The following is a 20391-nucleotide window of genomic DNA, read 5'->3' as shown; positions in this document are numbered from 1 at the left end:
CTTATCTCATTTATTGATTATTTTCTCACTTATTTGCAAGCTATTGTTATATTTTGTCATTCTATAGCCCTAAAATTAGGGTATTTTCTGGATTTGTGAGGATTATTCAGCACAGACATTTTTAATTTTATTTGCACTTTAATCAACAACTTGGAGGTGTGTTGTTTGTCGTGCAGCGGATATTCCTCTTGTAGTACTAGCACCCCCAATATATATATCTAAACTATATACTGTGTAAGTTTATAAGCCCCTCCAGTGTCAGGAATAGATAGTATGTGATAATCCCGTATATACCACTCAGGGAACACTTACCTTTCAGAGATAATTTCCATATTCATACTAAATAATGGCACAGATCTCCCAGACATTATGACTGCACATATCCCTAGTCTTTATAACGATATTGCACTCATTCCCTGACAGACCGCAGCATGGCCATTAGTTAGAAGCTGCTAATGATCTTTGGAGCAGGTGAGTTTTCCCTGAGTGGTACATATTGGGCCGTCTGAAGACTGAGTTTAGTCTAGGACAATTTGTCTGCACTACTAATTAACAGCAGTTACATTACCAAACTAGGGCAGTCCCTATAGGAGAAAAACACAAGAATTATACTGTATTGTCACATACTATCTATTCCTGATACTGGAGGGGCTTATAAACTTACACAGTATATAGTCTGAGGTCTGGGATCTGCCAATATGGGGCTAGTTTTCTGACTGTTTCGGATAATATGATTTTAGTTTTTTTTTGTCTAGCCTCGCTTGAATATAGTTCAATATTAAAGAGTCTCCTGATGAGTCGCCTTTGGTGAGGATGATGAAGCCCGGAGAAATGAGAGGCTTGGAGAGTGAGTGTGTATACGTCACCTCACTCTATATACTGAGATGTGGGGTACATGTTTTTCTATTAGTCACCTACTGACTAACCTTCAGGGGGTGAATTATGGGTATAGTTTTACATTTGGAATGAATAAGGTTTAGTTTTATCCTTTTGTCCGCAAACATGAGGAATGACAAGAGACAACCCATTTAAGAAGATTCAATTTTGGTTAAAACTATTCCAACACTATGAACATAAAAAAGGCTTCTCCCCTATGTGACGTCTCTGATGTTTATTAACAGCTGATTTCCAAGTAAAATATTTCCCACATTAAGAAAATGAAAAAATCTTCTCCTCTTTGTGACTGCTCTGATGTCTAACAAGAAGCGCTTTCCGGTTAAAATATTTCCCACATTATGAACAGGAAAAAGGCTTCTCCCCTGTGTGGGTTCTTTGATGGCAATCAAGGTTTATTTTCCCATTTAAAACATTTCCCACATTCTGAACATGAATATGGCTTCTCTGCTGTGTGAATTCTCTCATATGTAACAAGATTTGAATTCTGAGTAAAACATTTCCCACATTCTGAACATCAAAAAGGCTTCTCTCCTGAGTGAGTTCTTTGGTGTTCATCAAGATTCTGTTTCTTGGTAAAATATTTCTCACATTCTGAACATGAATATGGCTTCTCTCTTCTGTGAGTTCTTTGGTGTCTAACAAGATTTCCTTTCAGGTTAAAACATTTCCCACATTCTGAACATGAAAAAGGCTTCTCGAACCCTGTGTGAGTTCTATGGTGAGTAACAAGCAGTGATTTACGTGTAAAACATTTCCCACATTCTGAACATGAAAAAGGCTTCTCCCCTGTGTGAGTTCTCTGGTGGGTAACAAAATGAGATTTCTTTTTAGAACATTTCCCACATTCTGAACATGAAAATGACTTCTTTGCTTTAGGAGCAGTTTGTTTTTTATTGCCTCTTTTGTGACTTTGATTTTCCTTAGTAGTCAGTAATGAATCAGAAGATGGGACCTGTTTCATAGGATCAGATGACAGATCTTTGCTGTGAATGGATGATGGTATATCTGGAGTAATAGCAATCACTTCAGTTGTATCTTGTAGGATCTCAAGATCATCAGATTTAAACATTGAAGATGTCAGCTGTCCCTCTGATCTCCTGGTACAGTCATCTGCTAAGATAAAAAACAATTTTTTTAACCCCTTAGTGACAGAGCTAGTTTGCAGCTTAATGACCAGGCCAATTTTTACAATTCTGACCACTGTCATTTTATGAGGTTATAACTCTGGAACGCTTTAATGGATCCCACTGATCCTGAGAATGTTTTTTCATGACATATTGTACTTCATGTTAGTGGTAACATTTCTTCAATATGTCTTGTGTTTATTTATGAAAATAACAGAAATATGGCAAAAAATTTTGCAATTTTAAAACTTTAAATTTTTATGCCCTTAAATCAGAGATATGTGTCAGACAAATATCTTAATAAATAACATTTCCCACATGTCTACTTTACATCAGCACAATTTTGGAACCAAATTTTTTTTTTTTTGTTAGGAAGTTATAAGGGTTAAAAGTTGACCAGCGATTTCTCATTTTTACAACAAAATTTACAAAACCATTTTTTTAGGGACCACATCATATTTAAAGTCATTTTGAGGGGTGTACATGACAGAAAATACCCAAAAGTGACACCGTTCTAAAAACTAGACCCCTCAAGGCGCTGCTCAAAACCACAATCAAGAACTTTATTAACCCTTTACGTGTTTCACAGGAACTAAAGCAATATGGAAGGAAAAAATTAACATTTAACTTTTTTGCAAAAAATTTAATTCAGAACCAATTATTTTTATTTTTAAAAGTGTTAAAAGAGAAAATGAACCACAAAACTTGTTGTGCAATTTCTCCTGAATACGCCGATACCCCATATGTGGGGGTAAACCACTTTTTCAGCGCACGGCAGAGCTCGCAAGGGAAGGAGCACTGCTTGACTTTTTCAACGCAGAATTGGCTGGAATTGAGATCGGATGCCATGTTGCGTTTGGAGAGCCCCTGATGTGCCTAAACAGTGGAAACCCCCACAAGTGACCCCATTTTGGAAACTAGACCCCTTAAGGAACTTATCTAGACTTTGAACCTTCAAGTGCTTCACAGAAGTTTATAACGTAGAGCCGAGAAAATTAAAAATCATTTTTCCTCTAAAATGATTTTTTAGCCTTCTATGTTTTATTTTCCTAAGGGTAACAGGAGAAATTGGAACAGAAAAGTTTTTGTGCAATTTGTCCTGAGTACGCGGATACCCCATATGTGGGAGAGCTTGGAAGGGAAGGAGTGCCATTTTGGAATGCAGACTTTGATGGAATGGTCTGCGGGCGTCATGTTGCATTTGCAGAGCCCCTGATGTACCTAAACAGTGGAAAACCACCACAAGTGACCCCATCTTGGAAACTAGACCCCACAAGGAGCTTATCTAGGTGTGTGTTGAGCACTTTGAACCCCCAAGTGCTTCACAGAAGTTTATAACGCAGAGCCGTGAAAATAAAAAGTTTTTTTTATTTCCACAAAAGTGATTTTTTTAACCCCCAATTTTTAGACCCCCAAAATAGTAAATAGTGGAAACCCCTCAATTCTTGCTCCAACCCTAACCCCAACCCTAATTATAATTCGCCCTAACCCTAGTTCTAACCCTAGCCCTAGCGGAAAAATGAAAAAAAAAAACAATATTCTTTATTTCATTATGTTTGCCTAACTAAGGGGGTTATTTACTATTTTTTTTATTTTGATCACTATGATAGTTTATCATAGTGATCAAAATGAATGAATGGAATCTGCCAGCCGGAGCCTGCAGATTCACGGCGGGCGCACTGTGCCTGCGCCCATTTTCTCCGGATCCAAGATGGCGGCGCCCACTGGAGGACGCCGGCGGGACGCAAGACCACCGGAAGGGGACCCTGGACCACGGAGAGTTACCGGGGGGGGATAGGGGACCCTATTTCTCTTGCCTCAGATATGCGATCACATCAGAGGAAAGAGAAATTAAATGCAAAATCGCGGCTTTTTTTTGCAGTCGCCGTTATAGGGTTAATAACGGCGATTGCAAAAGCGGGGTCGGCAAAAACAAACCCGATTCATGTTCTCTGGGGTCTCGGCTACCCCCTGCAGCCAAGACCTCAGAGAAAATACGACACTGGGGGTGCTATTTACTTACTCCACAGCGCAGTGAATTCACGGCGCTGTGGTTTCAGTACCCATAGGTCCCAACCCTCCCGATTCCCGCGGGACAGACCCGATTTCTGGTCCTTATCCTGCCGTCTCGGCCGGGAAGCTTTCTATCCCGCGATCGCGGTGTATGACCGCAAAATACAGCAGAGGCCGCACACAGTGTGGGGATCGCCGCGTCACATCCACAGGGTGCACAGAGCTCACCTCCAGCCCAGCCCCAGGAAGCAAGAACCCGGAACTACAGCTACCATATATCACCAAGGAGAGGCGCCCCATCCTGCAGCAAGTGCCCAGAGAGCTTGTGGTGCTGTGAGGACGCGGTCAGGCGCTCAGGTACACGGAACACGCTGAGTCTGGGGGGGACAGTGGAGTCTCGGGGACAGAGAGGTCTGGAGGGGACAAAGAGGAGTCCGGAGGGGACAGAGAGGAGTCCGGAGGGGACAGAGAGGAGTCCGGAGGGGACAGTGTGGAGTCTGAGGGAGATAGGAGTCCGGAGGGGAAAGTGGAGTCTGGGGGAAAGAGAGAAGTCCAGAGGGAACAGAAGGGACAGAGGACTAGAGGGGTCAGATGAGTCCAGAGGGGACTGAGGAGTCTGAGGGAGAGAAAGGAAACTAGAGGGGACAGAGGAGTCTGGGGTGGACAGAAGGGAGAGGCGTCTGGGGTGGAAAGAGGAGTACAGAGGGGACACAGTAGTCTGGGGTGGACAGAGGAGTACAGAGGAGTCTGGGGTAGACACAGGAGTCTGGGGTGGACAGAGGAGAACAGAGGAGTTTGGGGTGGACAGAGGAGTACAGAGGGGACACAGGAGTCTGGGGTGGACAGAGGAGTACAGAGGGGACACAGAAGTCTGGGGTGGACAGAGGAAAACAGAGGAGTCTGGGGTAGACACAGGAGTACAGAGGGGACACAGGAGTCGGGTGGACAGAGGAGAACAGAGGAGTTTGGGGTGGACAGAGGAGTACAGAGGGGACACAAGAGTCTGGGGTGGACAGAGGAGTGAGGAAAAGGTGTGTGTAAATGGGTGTGGCTTAAAATGGGTGTGGCTAGGGGCGTGGCCTAAAATTTAGCGCCACCACCTTTATTCCTCTTTGCCTTCTTCAAAAGTTGGGAGGTATGAGTACCCTTAATTAAAGCCGTTAAAAGGCGTATCGGTGGTCGTTAAGGGGTTAATAAAATATTCTTGAGTTCTAGATTTTTCAACATTTCTACTTAAACTGTCAATAAAAATGGCAAGCTATGTAAAAAAACTTTAATTATTTACCAAGACAATGACAGTTCACAGTCTAATAGAAAACCTTGTAGGATGAACCAGTAGTGTGCGGTGTTCAACTGTTTGTTCATTCTGCCTCCCAAATATCCAATAAAAAGAAACCAATCAATGTTAGGATAGTTTCACACTAGCTTATTTTCCACACAGCGCTCGGAGCCGCTAAGCCCCACCCCCTGCCGACTCCCTGCCCGCCCCATCCGGTCATCGCCGCCTACTATCACAAACGGCTGCATGCGATCTGCGCACCCTATCTTTAGCATAGGGTGCGCAGACCGTGTGCTAGTAGGATTTTAGCGTGCGCTCCGCACTTTTAAAAATGTGCTGGTGTGCGCCGAACGCACCATGTTGCATTTTGGTGCGCTTGGCGCACCTTCAAAAGTGCGCAGCGCACGTTAAAATCCTACTAGAGCACGGCCTGCGCACCCTATGCTAAAGATAGGGTGCGCAGATCGCATGCGGCCATGTGTGATAGTAGGCGGCGATGACCGGATGGGACGGGCAGGGAGTCGGCAGGGGGCGGGGCTTAGCGGCACCGAGCGCTGCGTGGAAAATAAGCTAGTGTGAAACCAGCCTTATGTAAGCAAAAATTATACCAATTCTCATCTCACAAAAAACAAGTCCCCACTCAGGTCCATCATCTGTCAATGGAAAAACAGATAAGGCAGGTTACAGTTAGTGCTATAGTTAGGGTTAGTGTTAGGCTCTCTGACCACAATCTTCTTTCATTCTCTATAAAGAACTGCCAGGCTGCTCAGGTCACCCCCACTGTCCAGACTTATAGAAACATACAGGCCATTAACACCCAGAAACTTCTGAAGAACTTGCAGTCTTCATTGGCCCCTATCTCCTCCCTCTCATGTCTTGATTCTGCATTGAAGCATTACAATGAAACACTTCAAAGTGCCCTGGATGAATTTGCACCCCCTATAAATAGAACACCACAACACAGACGGCGACAACCCTGGCACACGGTGCAAACACGTTTCCTGCAGCGGTGCTCCAGGTGCGCCGAACGTCTGTGGAGAAAATCCAATCTACACGAAGATTTCATCCATTTTAAGTTTATGCTTAGAACATACAACACTGCCCTTCACCTCTCCAAACAAACCTATTTCAACACCCTCATCACCTCACTGTCCAACAACCCGAAACGTCTCTTTGACACTTTTCATTCTCTACTCAATCCAAGAGTACAGGCCCCAACCACGGAGCTCCGAGCTGACGATCTGGCCAATTACTTCAAAGAAAAAATTGACCAGATCCGACAGGAAATTATCTCCAAATCCCCTCATACCATGCACTGTCCTCCCTCCCCCACTGCATCTAACTCACTCTCTGATTTTGAACCAGTCACAGAAGAAGAAGTAAGCAGGCTCCTTGCATCTTCTCGCCCAACTACTTGCACCAGTGACCCATTTCCGTCACATCTCCTCCAGTCCCTTTCCCCTGCTGTCACCCCTCACCTAACTAAAATATTTAACCTCTCTCTCTCTTCTGGTATTTTTCCCTCCTCATTTAAGCATGCCATCATACATCCACTACTTAAAAAACCATCCCTCGACCAAAACTGTGCCGCTAACTATAGACCTGTCTCTAATCTTCCCTTCATCTCTAAACTCCTGGAACGCCTGGTCCACTCCCGTCTTATCCGCTATCTCTCAGAAAACTCTGTTCTCGACCCTCTCCAATCCGGTTTCCGCTCTTTACACTCCACCGAAAGTGCCCTCACTAAAGTCTCTAATGATCTGCTAACAGCTAAATCAAATGGTCATTACTCCATGCTAATTCTCTTGGATCTCTCTGCAGCATTCGACACTGTGGATCATCAGCTCCTCCTCACTATGCTCCATTCCATTGGCCTCAAGGACACCGTTCTCTCCTGGTTCTCCTCCTATCTCTCTGACCGCTCCTTTACTGTTTCTTTTGCCGGTTCCTCCTCCTCTCACCTTCCCCTTACTGTTGGGGTTCCTCAAGGATCGGTTCTAGGCCCCCTCCTCTTCTCCTTGTACACTGCCCCTATTGGTCAAACAATCAGTAGATTTGGTTTCCAGTACCATCTCTATGCTGATGACACCCAATTATACGCTTCTTCTCCTGACATCACGCCAGCCTTTCTAGAAAACACTGGCGATTGTCTAAACGCTGTGTCTAATATCATGTCCTCACTATATCTGAAACTGAACCTGTCAAAGACTGAACTCCTGGTGTTTCCTCCCGCTACTAATGTACCTATACCCGACATTGCTATTTCTGTGTGTGGTTCCACTATTACTCCCCAGCAACATGCCCGCTGTCTTGGGGTCATACTTGATTCCGAGCTTTCCTTTGCCCCCCACATTCGATCACTGGCTCGCTCTTGTCATCTGCACCTCAAAAACATTTCTAGAATTCGACCTTTTCTTACTTTTGACTCTGCAAAAACTCTTACTGTTTCTCTTATTCATTCTCGTCTCGACTATTGTAACTCTCTTCTAATCGGTCTCCCTCTTACCAAACTCTCCCCTCTCCAATCTGTCTTGAATGCTGCAGCCAGGATCATATTCCTCACCAATCGTTACACCGATGCCTCTACCTTGTGCCAGTCATTACACTGGCTACCCATCCACTCCAGAATTCAGTATAAACTTATTACCCTCACCCACAAAGCCCTCCATGGCTCAGCACCACCCTACATCTCCTCCCTTGTTTCAGTATACCACCCTACCCGCGCCCTCCGTTCTGCTGATGACCTGAGGTTAGTATCCTCAATAGTCAGAACCTCCCACTCCCGTCTCCAAGACTTTACACGTGCCGCGCCAATTCTTTGGAATGCACTTCCCAGGTCAATACGATTAGTCCCCAATCCCCACAATTTTAAGCGTGTCCTGAAAACGCATTTATTCAGACTGGCCTATCGCCTCAACACATTAACCTAACCTATCCCTGTGTGGCAGAGCCAAAAGTTTTACCATAACCAGGTTCCCAGCATCATGTTCCCACATGCTTTATGCATCCATTAGCCCTCTGTGTCTGTACTGTTACACACTTAACATTATGGCTGGTCCATACAATCAGGGCAACTGTTACCACCCACCTTTCGTGTCTCCCTCTTTCCTCATAGACTGTAAGCTTGCGAGCAGGGCCCTCACTCCTCTTGTTATTTGTTATAATCTACTGTATGTGATTATTGTTATGCTGTAATGTCTATTGTCTGTACAAATCCTCTCTGAAATGTAAAGTGCTGCGGAATATGTCGGCGCTATAAAAATAAAATTTATTATTATTATTATTATTATTAGGCTAAAGATAGGGTTTATTCTAAAGTTAGGGGTAGGGTAAAGAATAAGGCTTTTCTCAATTGTCTCCCCAATAATTTGGTCACGTCAGTAATGTCAGAGTTTTCTATTTCCGGAAAAAGAAATAAAAAACGAATAAAATGGCCGGTCAGTATTATAGTACAGAGGAGGCTTATACACTTTTATGTTCTGACAGTGAAGAAAGTGCAGTGTCAGATGGCGATGTGGATATCGAGGGCTTTAGTAGCAGCGACAGTGATAGCTCAGAAATGAGCAGTGATTCTGGTCCATCCTCACACACAAGGACCAGTACAAGAAGAAGGACAAATAGCGCTTCTGGAGAAATGTCTCCAACTCAGGGAACAATGCCCAGTACTAGCGCTGTCCCTAGTGCTCGGGAATTGGCGCACACCAATGTCCAAGGGGCTTTGCCTCTTGATGTAGCATTTCCCAGATGGGAGGCTTCGGATTCGGCTTCTCCATTCATCCCTAATTTTAATGCCATTCCTGGTATAAATGTGGAGGTGGAAAATTTTGGACCAATTATTTTTTTAAATTTGTTTCTGACAGATAGCTTGCTAGAGCATATTGTCCTACAAATTTATATGTGTCCCAATTCATCAGCCAGAATCCACCATCCTATTATGCTAGGTCAAATTTATGGACAAACTAATGTCCTAGAAACGAAAACATTTTTAGGACTTACATTCGCTATGGGGCTTGATAAAGAAACGAGCATTCGGTGCCATTGGTCCAACTGCCCTGTTCAAGCCACCCCTATGTTTTCTGCCGTTCTTCCTAGGACCCGTTATGAAATGCTCATGAGATTTTGGCATTTTAACGACAATAGTCAATGCCTGCCCAGAAATGTCCCTGAACATGACAGACTATTCAAAATCAGACACATCATCGAAGACTTGACAGAAAAGTTCATAAAGCTTTACACCCCAACAGAAAACATTTCCATTGATGAGTCCCTTGTAAAATTCAGAGGAAGACTGCACCTCAAGCAATTTATTCCTTCTAAGAGGGCAAGGTTCGGAATAAAGCTCTATAAAATGTGCGAGAGTTCAACCGGATACACATCAGCTTTTCACATTTATGAGGGGAAAGACAACAAACTAAACCCACCAGGAGGCCCTACTTATCTGGGGACATCTGGAAAAGTCGTTTGGGAGCTGATAACTCCATTTTTACAAAAAGGCTGCAATCAATATGTTGACAACTACTACACCAGCATACCCCTATTTATAAGTCTGGTTGAACATAACATAGGGGCTTGTGGGACCATTCACAAAAACAGTCAGCGGTTTACAGTACACAATCATTGGTCAGCAAAAAGTTCCGAAAGTGGCAGTCAGGGTCTTTACACAATGGAAAGCTGCTTGCCCTTAAGTATAAGGATGAATTAGATATTTTTATCCTGAGCTCGATCCACACAGATGCCACAAGGGCCACTGCAGACCAACAGGGATCCACTACTCCAAAACCTGGGTCTGTCACTGACTACAACAAATATATGGGGTGTGGACCTTGCAGATCAGGTTCTACAGCCATACCAGGTATCAAGAAAATCATATATCTGGTATAAAAAGTTAGTCATGTATTTGTTTCAGGTGGCCACATAGAATTCTTTTGTGTTATACAAAAAAGCCGGAAATGCAGATACTTTCCTTGATTATCAGGAAAAGGTCACTGAAAATCTTGTTTTTGAAAATTTTGTCCCCGCCAATCCTTTAGAATCTGAAGATGTCAGAAGACTCACTGAGCGACATTTTATTACACTCATCCCAGTAACTGAAACAAGAAAGAACCCCCAGAGAAGATGTCGTGTATGTTCCTAGAGAGGAATGAGGCATGATCCCCGCTATTATTACCCACAATGCCCATCTCTGCCAGCCTTATGCCTCCATGACGGCTTTACAATCTTCCACACAGAACCACGTTTTTGAACTGTTTTGACATTCAAGCATTTGGTTTATTTAGTGACAGACACATTTGAGTAGAGCTGACGTAACAATTTCCGGGGGTAGGTGGGGGGAGGTCTCCAGAGACACAAGCTGGGCACAATATATTGGGCACTACAATGACATTTTTGCAATTTTTGCTCTGAAACTTCCACTACGTGTTTCTGGAAATCATCCATGTAGTGAAAATGGTCACTATATCCATAGATGAATTATCAGAGGGGTGTCATTTCCAAAATGGGGTCGCTTCAGGGGGGATTCTGTTGTTCTGGCACTTAGAGGCTCTCCAAAGTGTCATAACAGCAGAACCCCCCCTGAAGTGACCACATTTTAGAAATGACACCCCTCTGGGAATTGGAAATGACACCACCCTGTGAATTCATCTATGGGTGTAGTGACCATTTACCTATCTATATATTTTCCAATGTAAAATCTGGGGTTAAAACAACATTTTAGTGGTAAAAATGTAATTATTTTTTCTTCACTGGCCAATGGTATAATTTTCTATGGAACAGCTGTGGTGTCAGTATGCTCACTGCACCACAAGAAGAATTCATTTAGGGAAGTTTTTGGTAAAATGCAGTCACTTTTGGGGCCTTATGCTTATCTGGCACCTCAGGGGCTCTGATAATGTAACATGTCACCCACAAACAATTCCAGCAAAATCTCCTTTCCAATATGACGCTCCTTCCCTTCCAAGCTCTGCCATGCGCCCAAACAGTGGTTTACCCCCACATAAGGGGTGTCAGAATACTCAGGACAAATTGCACAACAACTTTTGCGGTCCAATTTCTCCTGTTACCCTTTGGATAAAAATTGGAGGGCGAAAAGAACTTTTTTTTTTTTAAAAAAAAAAAAAGATTTTTTATTTTTACGTTTCTACGTAATTAACTTCTGTGACGCACTTGGGGGTTCAAAGAGCCCACCACACATCTAGATAAGCGCCTTGGAGTCTAGTTTCAAAAATGGGGTCACGTGTTGGGGGTTTTCACTGTTTAGACATGTCAGGGGCTCTGACAATTTGACATGTCACCTACAAACAATTCCAGCAAAATCTGCTCTCCAATATGGCGCTTCTTCCCTTCCAAGCTCTACCATGCGCCCAAACAGTAGTATTCTCCCACATGTGGGGTATCGGCGAGCTCAGGAGAAATTGCACAACAAATTGTATGGAGCAATTTCTCCTGTTACCCTTATGAAAATGCAAAATATGCAGCTAAAATTGAATTATTTGTGAAAAATGTTATTTTTTTATTTCGACAACTCTACGTTATAAACTTCTGTGAAGCACCTGTGGGATCAAGGTGCTCAATACACATCTGGATAAGTTCCCTAAAGGGGTCTAGTCTCCAAAATGGTGTCTCTTATTGGGGGTTTCCACTGTTTAGGCAGATCAGGGGCTCTCCAAACGCGACATGGCAACCGCTAATTATTACAGCATATTTTACATTCAAAAAATCAAATGGCGCTCCTTCCCTTCCGAGCCCTGCTGTGTGCCCAAACAGTAGATTTCCCCCACATATGGGGTATCGGCATGCTCAGGAGAAATTGCAACACAAAATTTATAGTCCATTTTCTCCTATTACCCTTGCGAAAGTAAAAAAAAATGAGGTTTAAAGGAAAATTGTTGTGATGGTGGGATCTGACACTGATGTTCCTTGAGCTTGAAGTTCACCTTTTGTTTAGAAGTTTTTCTGGACTCTTTTGTTACCATTCGTATTATCCATCTCTTTGATTTGCAATGAATTTTCCTCCTGCGGCCACGTCCAGGGAGGTTGGCTACAGTCCCATGGAGCTTAAATTTCTGAATAATGTGTGCAGCTGTAGTCACAGGAACATCAAGCTGCTTGGAGATGTCTTATAACTTTTACCTGTAACATGTTTGTCTATAACTTTCTTTCTAATCTCCTGAGACAACTCTTTCCTTCGCTTCCTCTGGTCCATGTTGAGTGTGATACACACCATGTCACCACACAGCACAGTGAGTATCTGCAGCCTCTATACAGGCCACTCACTGATTCCAGGATTGTAGACTCCTGTGATGCTAATTAGTGGACACTCCGCGATTTATCATGTTCCTTTTGTCACATTATTTTCAGGGGTACCATCATTTCTGTCCAGGCCTATTTCATGAGTTTTATTTTTTTTTTTAATTCTGTGGAAGCATGGTGGAAAAGCAATGTCTGACTTTCATTTGTTCATTTTCATAGATTTTTGATAGATTATTACTTTTGTCAGATTCAAGTTATTTCTGTGACCATTGTGGGTTTTTCTCTCATTAAACGAGGGGTACCAACAATTTTGACCACGTGTGTATAGATTATAACCCTCAGTGAATTAATTTATAACATGAAATCACTTTATGGGGATTTCGACTATTCTGGTTTTCTGTCATTTAGTTATATTAGGGCTTCTGCATATGGTGTGTCCAATCTCATCTGGGATCTGTTCCTGCTGTCCAGCTGGAGTAATCTGCTCCCTACTTCAGCCAATTTGAAAGTACCACACCCTACTAAAACGCAAAGCACATGGCCGGAATCTGCCAGATACAGCGCTGTTCTCCTCTGGTTCAGTCCTCTGTGCTCAGCTTGCGGCTTGTGTATTTGTTTCCTGCTGTGACCGTGGCCCATTTACTGACTACTCTTGTATCTTCTGATTCTGTATTTTGTCCTTCTGGTTCTGACCCAGCTACCTGACTATTCTTCTTGCCATCTAATACTACAGAATAGCAGGTGACACCATGGTCCAAGCCTAGGGGTCCCAGTGTAAGTCCAGATCCATGTAAGGGTGTTAAAGGGCGATGAGCAAGGCAATCCTTGGGATATGGAAAGCAGAGAAGATAGAGTCAACCAGCAAAATGTCACCGGTGATGGCGGCGCCTGCGCAGTAGCACCTATAAGTAAGAGATAGAGGCTACTGGACAGGCGCCGGTGGTGTCATTTTGCTGGATGTAATTTTTTTCTGAGCCTCACAATAGCCACAATATTATAGGCATTATCAACAATAATATCAATGCTATTATATGCATTATGTAATAATGGGGGCAGGTCAGTGAGGGGTCAGCGACCTGTCATAAGCCAATACAGATGAATATGTAATCAGCGCACCACATATAGCCCCGCCCACAGCCTGCCCCAGAGCCCCACCCACAGCCCCGCCTCAGAGCACGGGAATGTCATTAACTGAAAACTACAAATACAGATTACACAACAGTAAACCAGAGTTGCCCTCATTTATGGTGGACCATTGGAGCTACTATGGATCCTGAGCAGAAGATTAGAGAAAATAATATTGCTCCCCATTTCAGGGGAGATTGTGCAGTAATCTGAATTCCTTAGGATCAAAAACAATCTAATTTATGATGTGGAGTGAATCCATGACACCAGGACTGGAGCCAACACATCTCCTGCAGGCGGGAATAAATGTATATTACAGCCCTCAGCTACGCACAGCTTAGAGAGGTGAGTTGTGAAATACTCGCCAGGATTCGAGTACCGCGAGTACCAAATCCTAACGAGTATACTTGCTCATCCCTAGTGACTATGAGACATTCAGCAGCACAGAAGGGAGAGAAGATTCATCCGATAAGATCTCTGGGATCTAGGAAGCCAACAGCATCATTACCCTCCGCTTTCTCTTACAGGCCCAGCATAAGATTTTTCTTCAAGTGATTTTCTAACTTGTCAGCACATTCTACGTACGCTGTCATTTGGCTTTATAGTTTAGAAGACTCTGGTCATTACCTGTCTAAGTCCTGTCTCTTTGTCTTGAGAATAAACTTTAGGATTTCTAAGCAGCCGCAGCTCCAATCCCGAATAGCGGCGGAAGCGACGGGTGTTGATGCGAGAGACTCGTGCAACTTTCTTGCATCACACACAGTAGTGTGATCCTGGCCTAACTTTGCGTCCAGTGTGACCCTTTAAGCGCGCACTCGGCCTATATTTGGTCAGGTACAAGTAATTATATAGATCTCGCTTTAAGGGATCACCCTCACACTAATCCCAGGGGGTAGGTGGATCCTCCAGGTTGTAAGTTCTATAGAAAAGGGCTTTCAATGCCCAAAGTCATTTGCACAGTTTTGGGTGGAGGAGAATGTTGTGGTCTAGAGGCAAAATGGTGAACATGGTAATACGGCCGGACTACACCACCGATAAAGGAGCCACAGCCGGTGACTGAGAGGAATCTGTGACTTCTCTGTATTTAATGGTTACTACTCACCTGGGTAGTCATATGTGGGAATCTCCTCTTTACACCGCTCATCATCTCTCACATCTGTCTCTGTAGTATTAATATGGGTCAGATCTTCACCCTGAAACAAATATTCTAAAAGTCACCGACAGATGGAGAAGTCCCATCTATAATCAGCTCTAATCCTGCCATCTCCACCGTTCTCATTACACAAGTATAAAACATATAATACTGGTGGATAAAACAAGACTGAGCACAAGACCTTCACAGCCGTCTACACATCATAGGGGAGATCTCCTGACACCTTCTCTCCATCTACCTGATGATCCTGAGGAGCACTGGGATCTTCTTGGTTACAGTCCTGTGGAAGAAGAGGACGGGGACATCTCTCTGGTGTTGTCCTCTTACTGGATAGATCTGGAGGAAACACATACAGGGACTGAATTCATTCTCTACATACAGATAATTTTAGGCCGTGTGTATTTAGTCCTGTCTATTACCTGGAGATGTGAGGGGCTGGGGAACCTCCATTATGATGTTCTTGTACAGATCTCTGTGTCCTTCTAAATACTCCCACTCCTCCATGGAGAAATAAACAGCGACATCCTGACACCTTATAGGAACCTGACACATACAATGATACCGTCATCCCCCCGATCCCTTCATAGTGTTACTGTATAATGTCCCAGCATTCCCAGCAGTGTCACCTCTCCAGTCAGCAGCTCAATCATCTTGTAGGTGAGTTCTAGGATCTTCTGGTCATTGATGTCCTCATGGATCAGGGGGTGAGGTGGAGGCCCCGTGATTGGGCTCAGGGGTCTTCCACATCCCTCAGACACAGGGTCCTGACAGCGATCACTAGAGGTCTTCTTCACCACTGTGTAATCCTGGTTATGGAGAGACGCATTAATGAATCTCACTACAGACATTTCCAGAGTCCTCACCTCTCCAGTTCTGTCCATCTGTTATTCCCATAGATAAGAATGATGTAATGTGACGTCATCAGAATCTCTCACCTCTCCAGTGAGACGGAAGAGGATCTCTAGGGTGAGGTGTAACATCCTCTCCGCCATCTTGTCTCTGTCCATATCCATCCTTGATGGGTAAATCAGGAAAATTCTCTTCTGTAGAAGATCTTCACTGAGAGGATCCGATATTGTAGAGACCTGAATGAGAAGAAGATGATCCGATGTAACATCATAAGAATCCTGTGTAATAATACACTTACTGGAGATAATACGGGAAACATATGAGGAGATTTATTATCTTACAGGGTTTAGTTTTCTCCTCTTACATCTACTAATAAAACCTATATATTTAGGCCACAGACAACAAGCAGTTTCCTCCTCGGAGTCGGCAGCTGAACACGTTCCTCATAGACTCATCTTCCATAACGCTAATTCTCGTCTCATTACCGACACTGGAATCGGCATTAGCAATACTGCAGGAGATATTCATTACACGCGACATGAGAAATAACTCCTTCATGATGAGGACGACATCTTCATCTTCTACTGCGGCTCTAGAGACAGATGTGGCCAGAGTCGGTCACTGCCTCCATCCCCACCGGCCGTCTATATGAAGGTTTCCCGTCTTCCCCGCACTGGAATCTTCTATCCCGTTAGATCTCAGCTCTGAGTCACACACAGAAGTTTGAGGCTTTTCTGGAAGAACAGGACAGGAGAGATCTGAGGCCGATGTCTCCATGTACAGGGTTTCCCTCTGGATAAGAGGCTTTTCTATCCCTTTCCCCCAATTAGAGGGGACACCTGTGGATATCGGGGTCTTTACCGGCTGCAGTCCTGGGGGGATTTACTCGGTAACGTGGACGTTGGACAAACGTCACCATCAATTACCATCAGAGTGAAGGAACATCGCTCCTCTATTCAGCTCTATGGATCCAGGATGAAATCCACTGCGGCCCCTGCAAGAAAAGAGCGAAGTCTGGTGAGACCCCCGAGGCCGGAGATTTCTACAGCTGCTCTGTGCGCACAGGACCTGTGATGAGGTCACAGAAGGGGAGGAGTCAGGGGTCACATGATCAGGCGCCTCAGTGTGTGCAGGACTCTGCTGTGCTGATTGTCATGGTGCTGGATGAGGGGAAGTTTATGGGTGGGGTCAGGAGGAGTTACAGGGTGGATGTAGCAGAGCTGTGTGTGTACGAGGTGTACGGACCGGAGCTGCGTGTGTACAAGGTGTACGGAGCGGAGCCGCTTGTATACGAGGTGTTTGGAGCGGAGCCATGTGTGTACGAGGTGTACGGAGCGGAGCCGCGTGTACGAGGTGTACGGAGCGGAGCCGCGTGTGTACGAGGTGTACGGAGCGGAGCCGCGTGTGTACGAGGTGTACGGACGGGGCCGCGTGTGCGAGGTGTACGGAGCAGAGCCCTGTGTGTACGAGGTGTACGGTGCGGAGCCGCGTGTGTACGAGGTGTACGGTGCGGAGCCGCGTGTGTACGAGGTGTACGGTGCGGAGCCGCGTGTGTACGAGGTGTACGGTGCGGAGCCGCATGTGTGTACAAGGTGTACGGCGTGGAGCTGTGTGTGTACGAGGTGTACGGAGTAGAGCCGCGTGTGTACGAGGTGTACGGAGTGGAGCCGCGTGTGTGCGAGGTGTACGGAGAGGAGCCACGTGTGTACGAGGTGTACGGAGCGGAGCCACATGTGTGTACGAGGTGTACAGAGTGGAGCCGCGTGTGTACGAGGTGTACGGAGAGGAGCCGCGTGTGTACGAGGTGTACGGAGAGGAGCCACGTGTGTACGAGGTGTACGGAGAGGAGCCACGTGTGTACGAGGTGTACGGAGAGGAGCCGCGTGTGTACGAGGTGTACGGAGAGGAGCCACGTGTGTACGAGGTGTACGGAGAGGAGCCACGTGTGTACGAGGTGTACGGAGAGGATCCGCGTGTGTACGAGGTGTACAGAGTGGAGCCGCGTGTGTACGAGGTGTACGGAGCGGAGCCACATGTGTGTACGAGGTGTACGGAGCAGAGCCGCGTGTGTACGAGGTGTACGGTGCGGAGCCGCGTGTGTACGAGGTGTACGGTGCGGAGCCGCGTGTGTACGAGGTGTACGGTGCGGAGCCGCGTGTGTGTACAAGGTGTACGGAGCGGAGCCGCGTGTGTACGAGGTGTACGGTGCGGAGCCGCGTGTGTACGAGGTGTACGGTGCGGAGCCGCGTGTGTGTACAAGGTGTACGGTGCGGAGCCGCGTGTGTACGAGGTGTACAGTGCGGAGCCGCATGTGTGTACAAGGTGTACGGCGTGGAGCTGTGTGTGTACGAGGTGTACGGAGTAGAGCCGCGTGTGTACGAGGTGTACGGAGTGGAGCCGCATGTGTGCGAGGTGTACGGAGAGGAGCCACGTGTGTACGAGGTGTACGGAGCGGACCCACATGTGTGTACGAGGTGTACAGAGTGGAGCCGCGTGTGTACGAGGTGTACGGAGAGGAGCCACGTGTGTACGAGGTGTACGGAGAGGAGCCACGTGTGTACGAGGTGTACGGAGAGGATCCGCGTGTGTACGAGGTGTACAGAGTGGAGCCGCGTGTGTACGAGGTGTACGGAGCGGAGCCACATGTGTACGAGGTGTACGGAGCGGAGTCGCCTGTGTACGAGGTGTACGGAGAGGAGCCGTGTGTGTACGAGGTGTATGGAGCGGAGCCACATGTGTGCGAGGTGTACGGAGCAGAGCCGCATGTGCACGGAGCAGAGCCGCGTGTTTACGAGGTGTATGGTGCAGAGCCGTGTGTGTACGAGGTGTACAGAGCAGAGCCGTGTGTGTACAGAGCGGAGCCGCGTTTGTTTGGACCCCTCTGTGTACTCTGTATACCCACATCTTCAGTCACAGACCCCTCTGTGTAAGCTGTATACCCCCAGCTTCAGTCGCAGACCCCTCAGTGTGTAGCACTCGCAGGCACGCGGGATGCAGTGACGAGGCGTGAGACGGCTTGGACTTTAAGATGTAACTTTTATATGTGAAGATGCCTATAGGGGCTATCTAGAGCAACCAAACTAGCTAACAGTAATTATCCTCGCAGGGATCAACACAAGAATACACTGATAATGCGAACACGACTAATCTGGCAAAGACCAGTGACTATAGGGCCGCCGTATTGCCGACTACGGGTCCTTGACTACAAGGTGTCACTTATCCTCTCTGTCGTCCGGCAGAGCGATGGTCGATGATGCTTCGGCGTTTCAGCCGCTGGGCCCAGCCGACGTAAATCTGGCATAGACTTCGGGCATTCCTACGCCCCGGCACGGGGGGGGCACAACAGGCCCCGGGAGGGTTCTCCGGCGTTATGCCCCCCGGCGGAGGCAGTATGGCGTTGTCTGGGGCCGGAAAGTGGAGGCCACAGCCTCGAGATGGGAATGTGCAGTGGCTGCCTCAAGTGACTGCAGGCCGGTCGCAGCTGCGGGCCGGAGTGAGGCGGCGGCTGCCACGGGCGGCAGCGGACAGGCCGCAGCCACGGGCTGGAGTGAAGCGGCGACAGCTGCGGGCGGCAGCGGACAGGCTGCGGACAGCAGCGGGTAGGCCGCAGCTGCTGGCAGGAGTGAAGTGGCGACGGCCGCAGGCTGCAGCGGACAGGCCGCAGCTGCGGGCTGGCGGTCGGTGTTCCTCGGCTGGACGGCTCGGTGCCACCTCCTTTCTGTGCACAGTAAGTCCCACTTCTGTCTCACCTGTCGCTGCTCTTCCCTCTGGTCTCTGGTATAGACTATTGCTCTGGCTCTCTGGCACCCTCTAGCTTCCTCGCGTCTCTTCCCCTGCTGCGTCAACTGACTCCTGCTGGCGTCCTCAGCCCCTTTTATAGTAACTCCTCCCCCAGCCTTTCTAGAAGTCTCTGCGGTCCGTCTCCTAATTGTGTCCCCCTGAAAGTCTCCCTAGGAACCTTGGTGACGGCCCTCTTGGTTCTGGCCCGGACACACAGCGGGAACTCTTCCTCCTACAAGTGTACGCTGTATACACCCGTATACCCCAATCTTCGGGTGCAGACCCCTATGTACACTGTATACACCCATACATCCCCAGCTTCAGTCGCAGACCCCTGTGGTGTATACTGTATACACCCGTATACCCCCAGCTTCAGTCACAGACCCCGCATCTCTCACACTGTATACCACTGTATATCCCCAGCTTCAGTCTCAGACCCCTGTGTGTATGCTGTATACACCCGTATACACACAGCTTCGGTCACAGACCCCTCTGTGTACACTGTATACACCCGTATACCCCCAGCTTCGGTCGCAGATCACTCTGTGTTCGCTGTATAGACCCGTATGCCCACAGCTTCAGTCTCAGACCCCTGTGTGTAAGCTGTATACACCCGTATACCCCTAGCTTCTGTCACAGACCCCTCTGTGTACACTGTATACACCCGTATACCCCCAGCTTCGGTCGCAGACCCCTCTGTATGCACCCGTATACCCCCAGCTTCGGTCGCAGACCCCTCAGTGTACGCTGTATATACCCGTATACCCCCATCTTCGGGCACAGACCCCTGTGTATGCTGTATACACCCGTATACCCCCAGCTTCGGTCACAAATTCCTCTGTGTACGCTGTATACACCCAGCTTCGGTCGCAGACCCCTGTGTACACTGTATACACCCATATACCCTCAGCTTCAGTCGCAGA

General features: G+C 46.7%; 1 protein-coding gene and 1 long non-coding RNA gene across 2 annotated transcripts; both read right to left on the bottom strand.

Annotated features, from left to right (window-relative positions):
* Positions 1-1091: 1091 nt before the first annotated feature.
* Positions 1092-15687, bottom strand: LOC141072541 (gastrula zinc finger protein XlCGF66.1-like). The gene is made up of 5 exons (XM_073559809.1): positions 15679-15687; positions 15259-15382; positions 15078-15175; positions 14789-14879; positions 1092-2010 (listed from the first exon to the last, which is right to left on the bottom strand). The coding sequence occupies exons 1-5, from the start codon at positions 15685-15687 to the stop codon at positions 1412-1414; spliced, it is 921 nt and encodes a 306-aa protein (XP_073415910.1). The 3' UTR covers positions 1092-1411.
* Positions 15688-15779: 92 nt separating this feature from the next.
* On the bottom strand, positions 15780-16738 carry LOC141072518 (uncharacterized). Its single transcript, XR_012226696.1, has 3 exons — positions 16550-16738; positions 16030-16422; positions 15780-15924 (listed from the first exon to the last, which is right to left on the bottom strand). It is a non-coding gene; the product is annotated as an uncharacterized lncRNA (long non-coding RNA).
* Between the last annotated feature and the right edge of the window lie 3653 nt (positions 16739-20391).

Source organism: Dendrobates tinctorius, unplaced genomic scaffold (assembly GCF_039654945.1).
Source record: "Dendrobates tinctorius isolate UK_male_01 unplaced genomic scaffold, ASM3965494v1 ptg000274l, whole genome shotgun sequence".
NCBI lineage: Eukaryota > Metazoa > Chordata > Amphibia > Anura > Dendrobatidae > Dendrobates > Dendrobates tinctorius.
The sequence above is the reverse complement of the archived record's forward strand: the minus strand, read 5'-3'. Positions and strand labels throughout refer to the sequence as shown.

Excerpts from the sequence above, each read along its gene's own strand:
- LOC141072541 (XM_073559809.1), bottom strand. Across the intron at positions 15,176-15,258 it reads CCAGCCCCTCACATCTCCAG|ATCTATCCAGTAAGAGGACA; the intron begins GTAATAGACAGG and ends TGTTTCCTCCAG. Across the intron at positions 2,011-14,788 it reads TCCCACATATGACTACCCAG|CAGATGACTGTACCAGGAGA; the intron begins GTGAGTAGTAAC and ends TTTTTATCTTAG.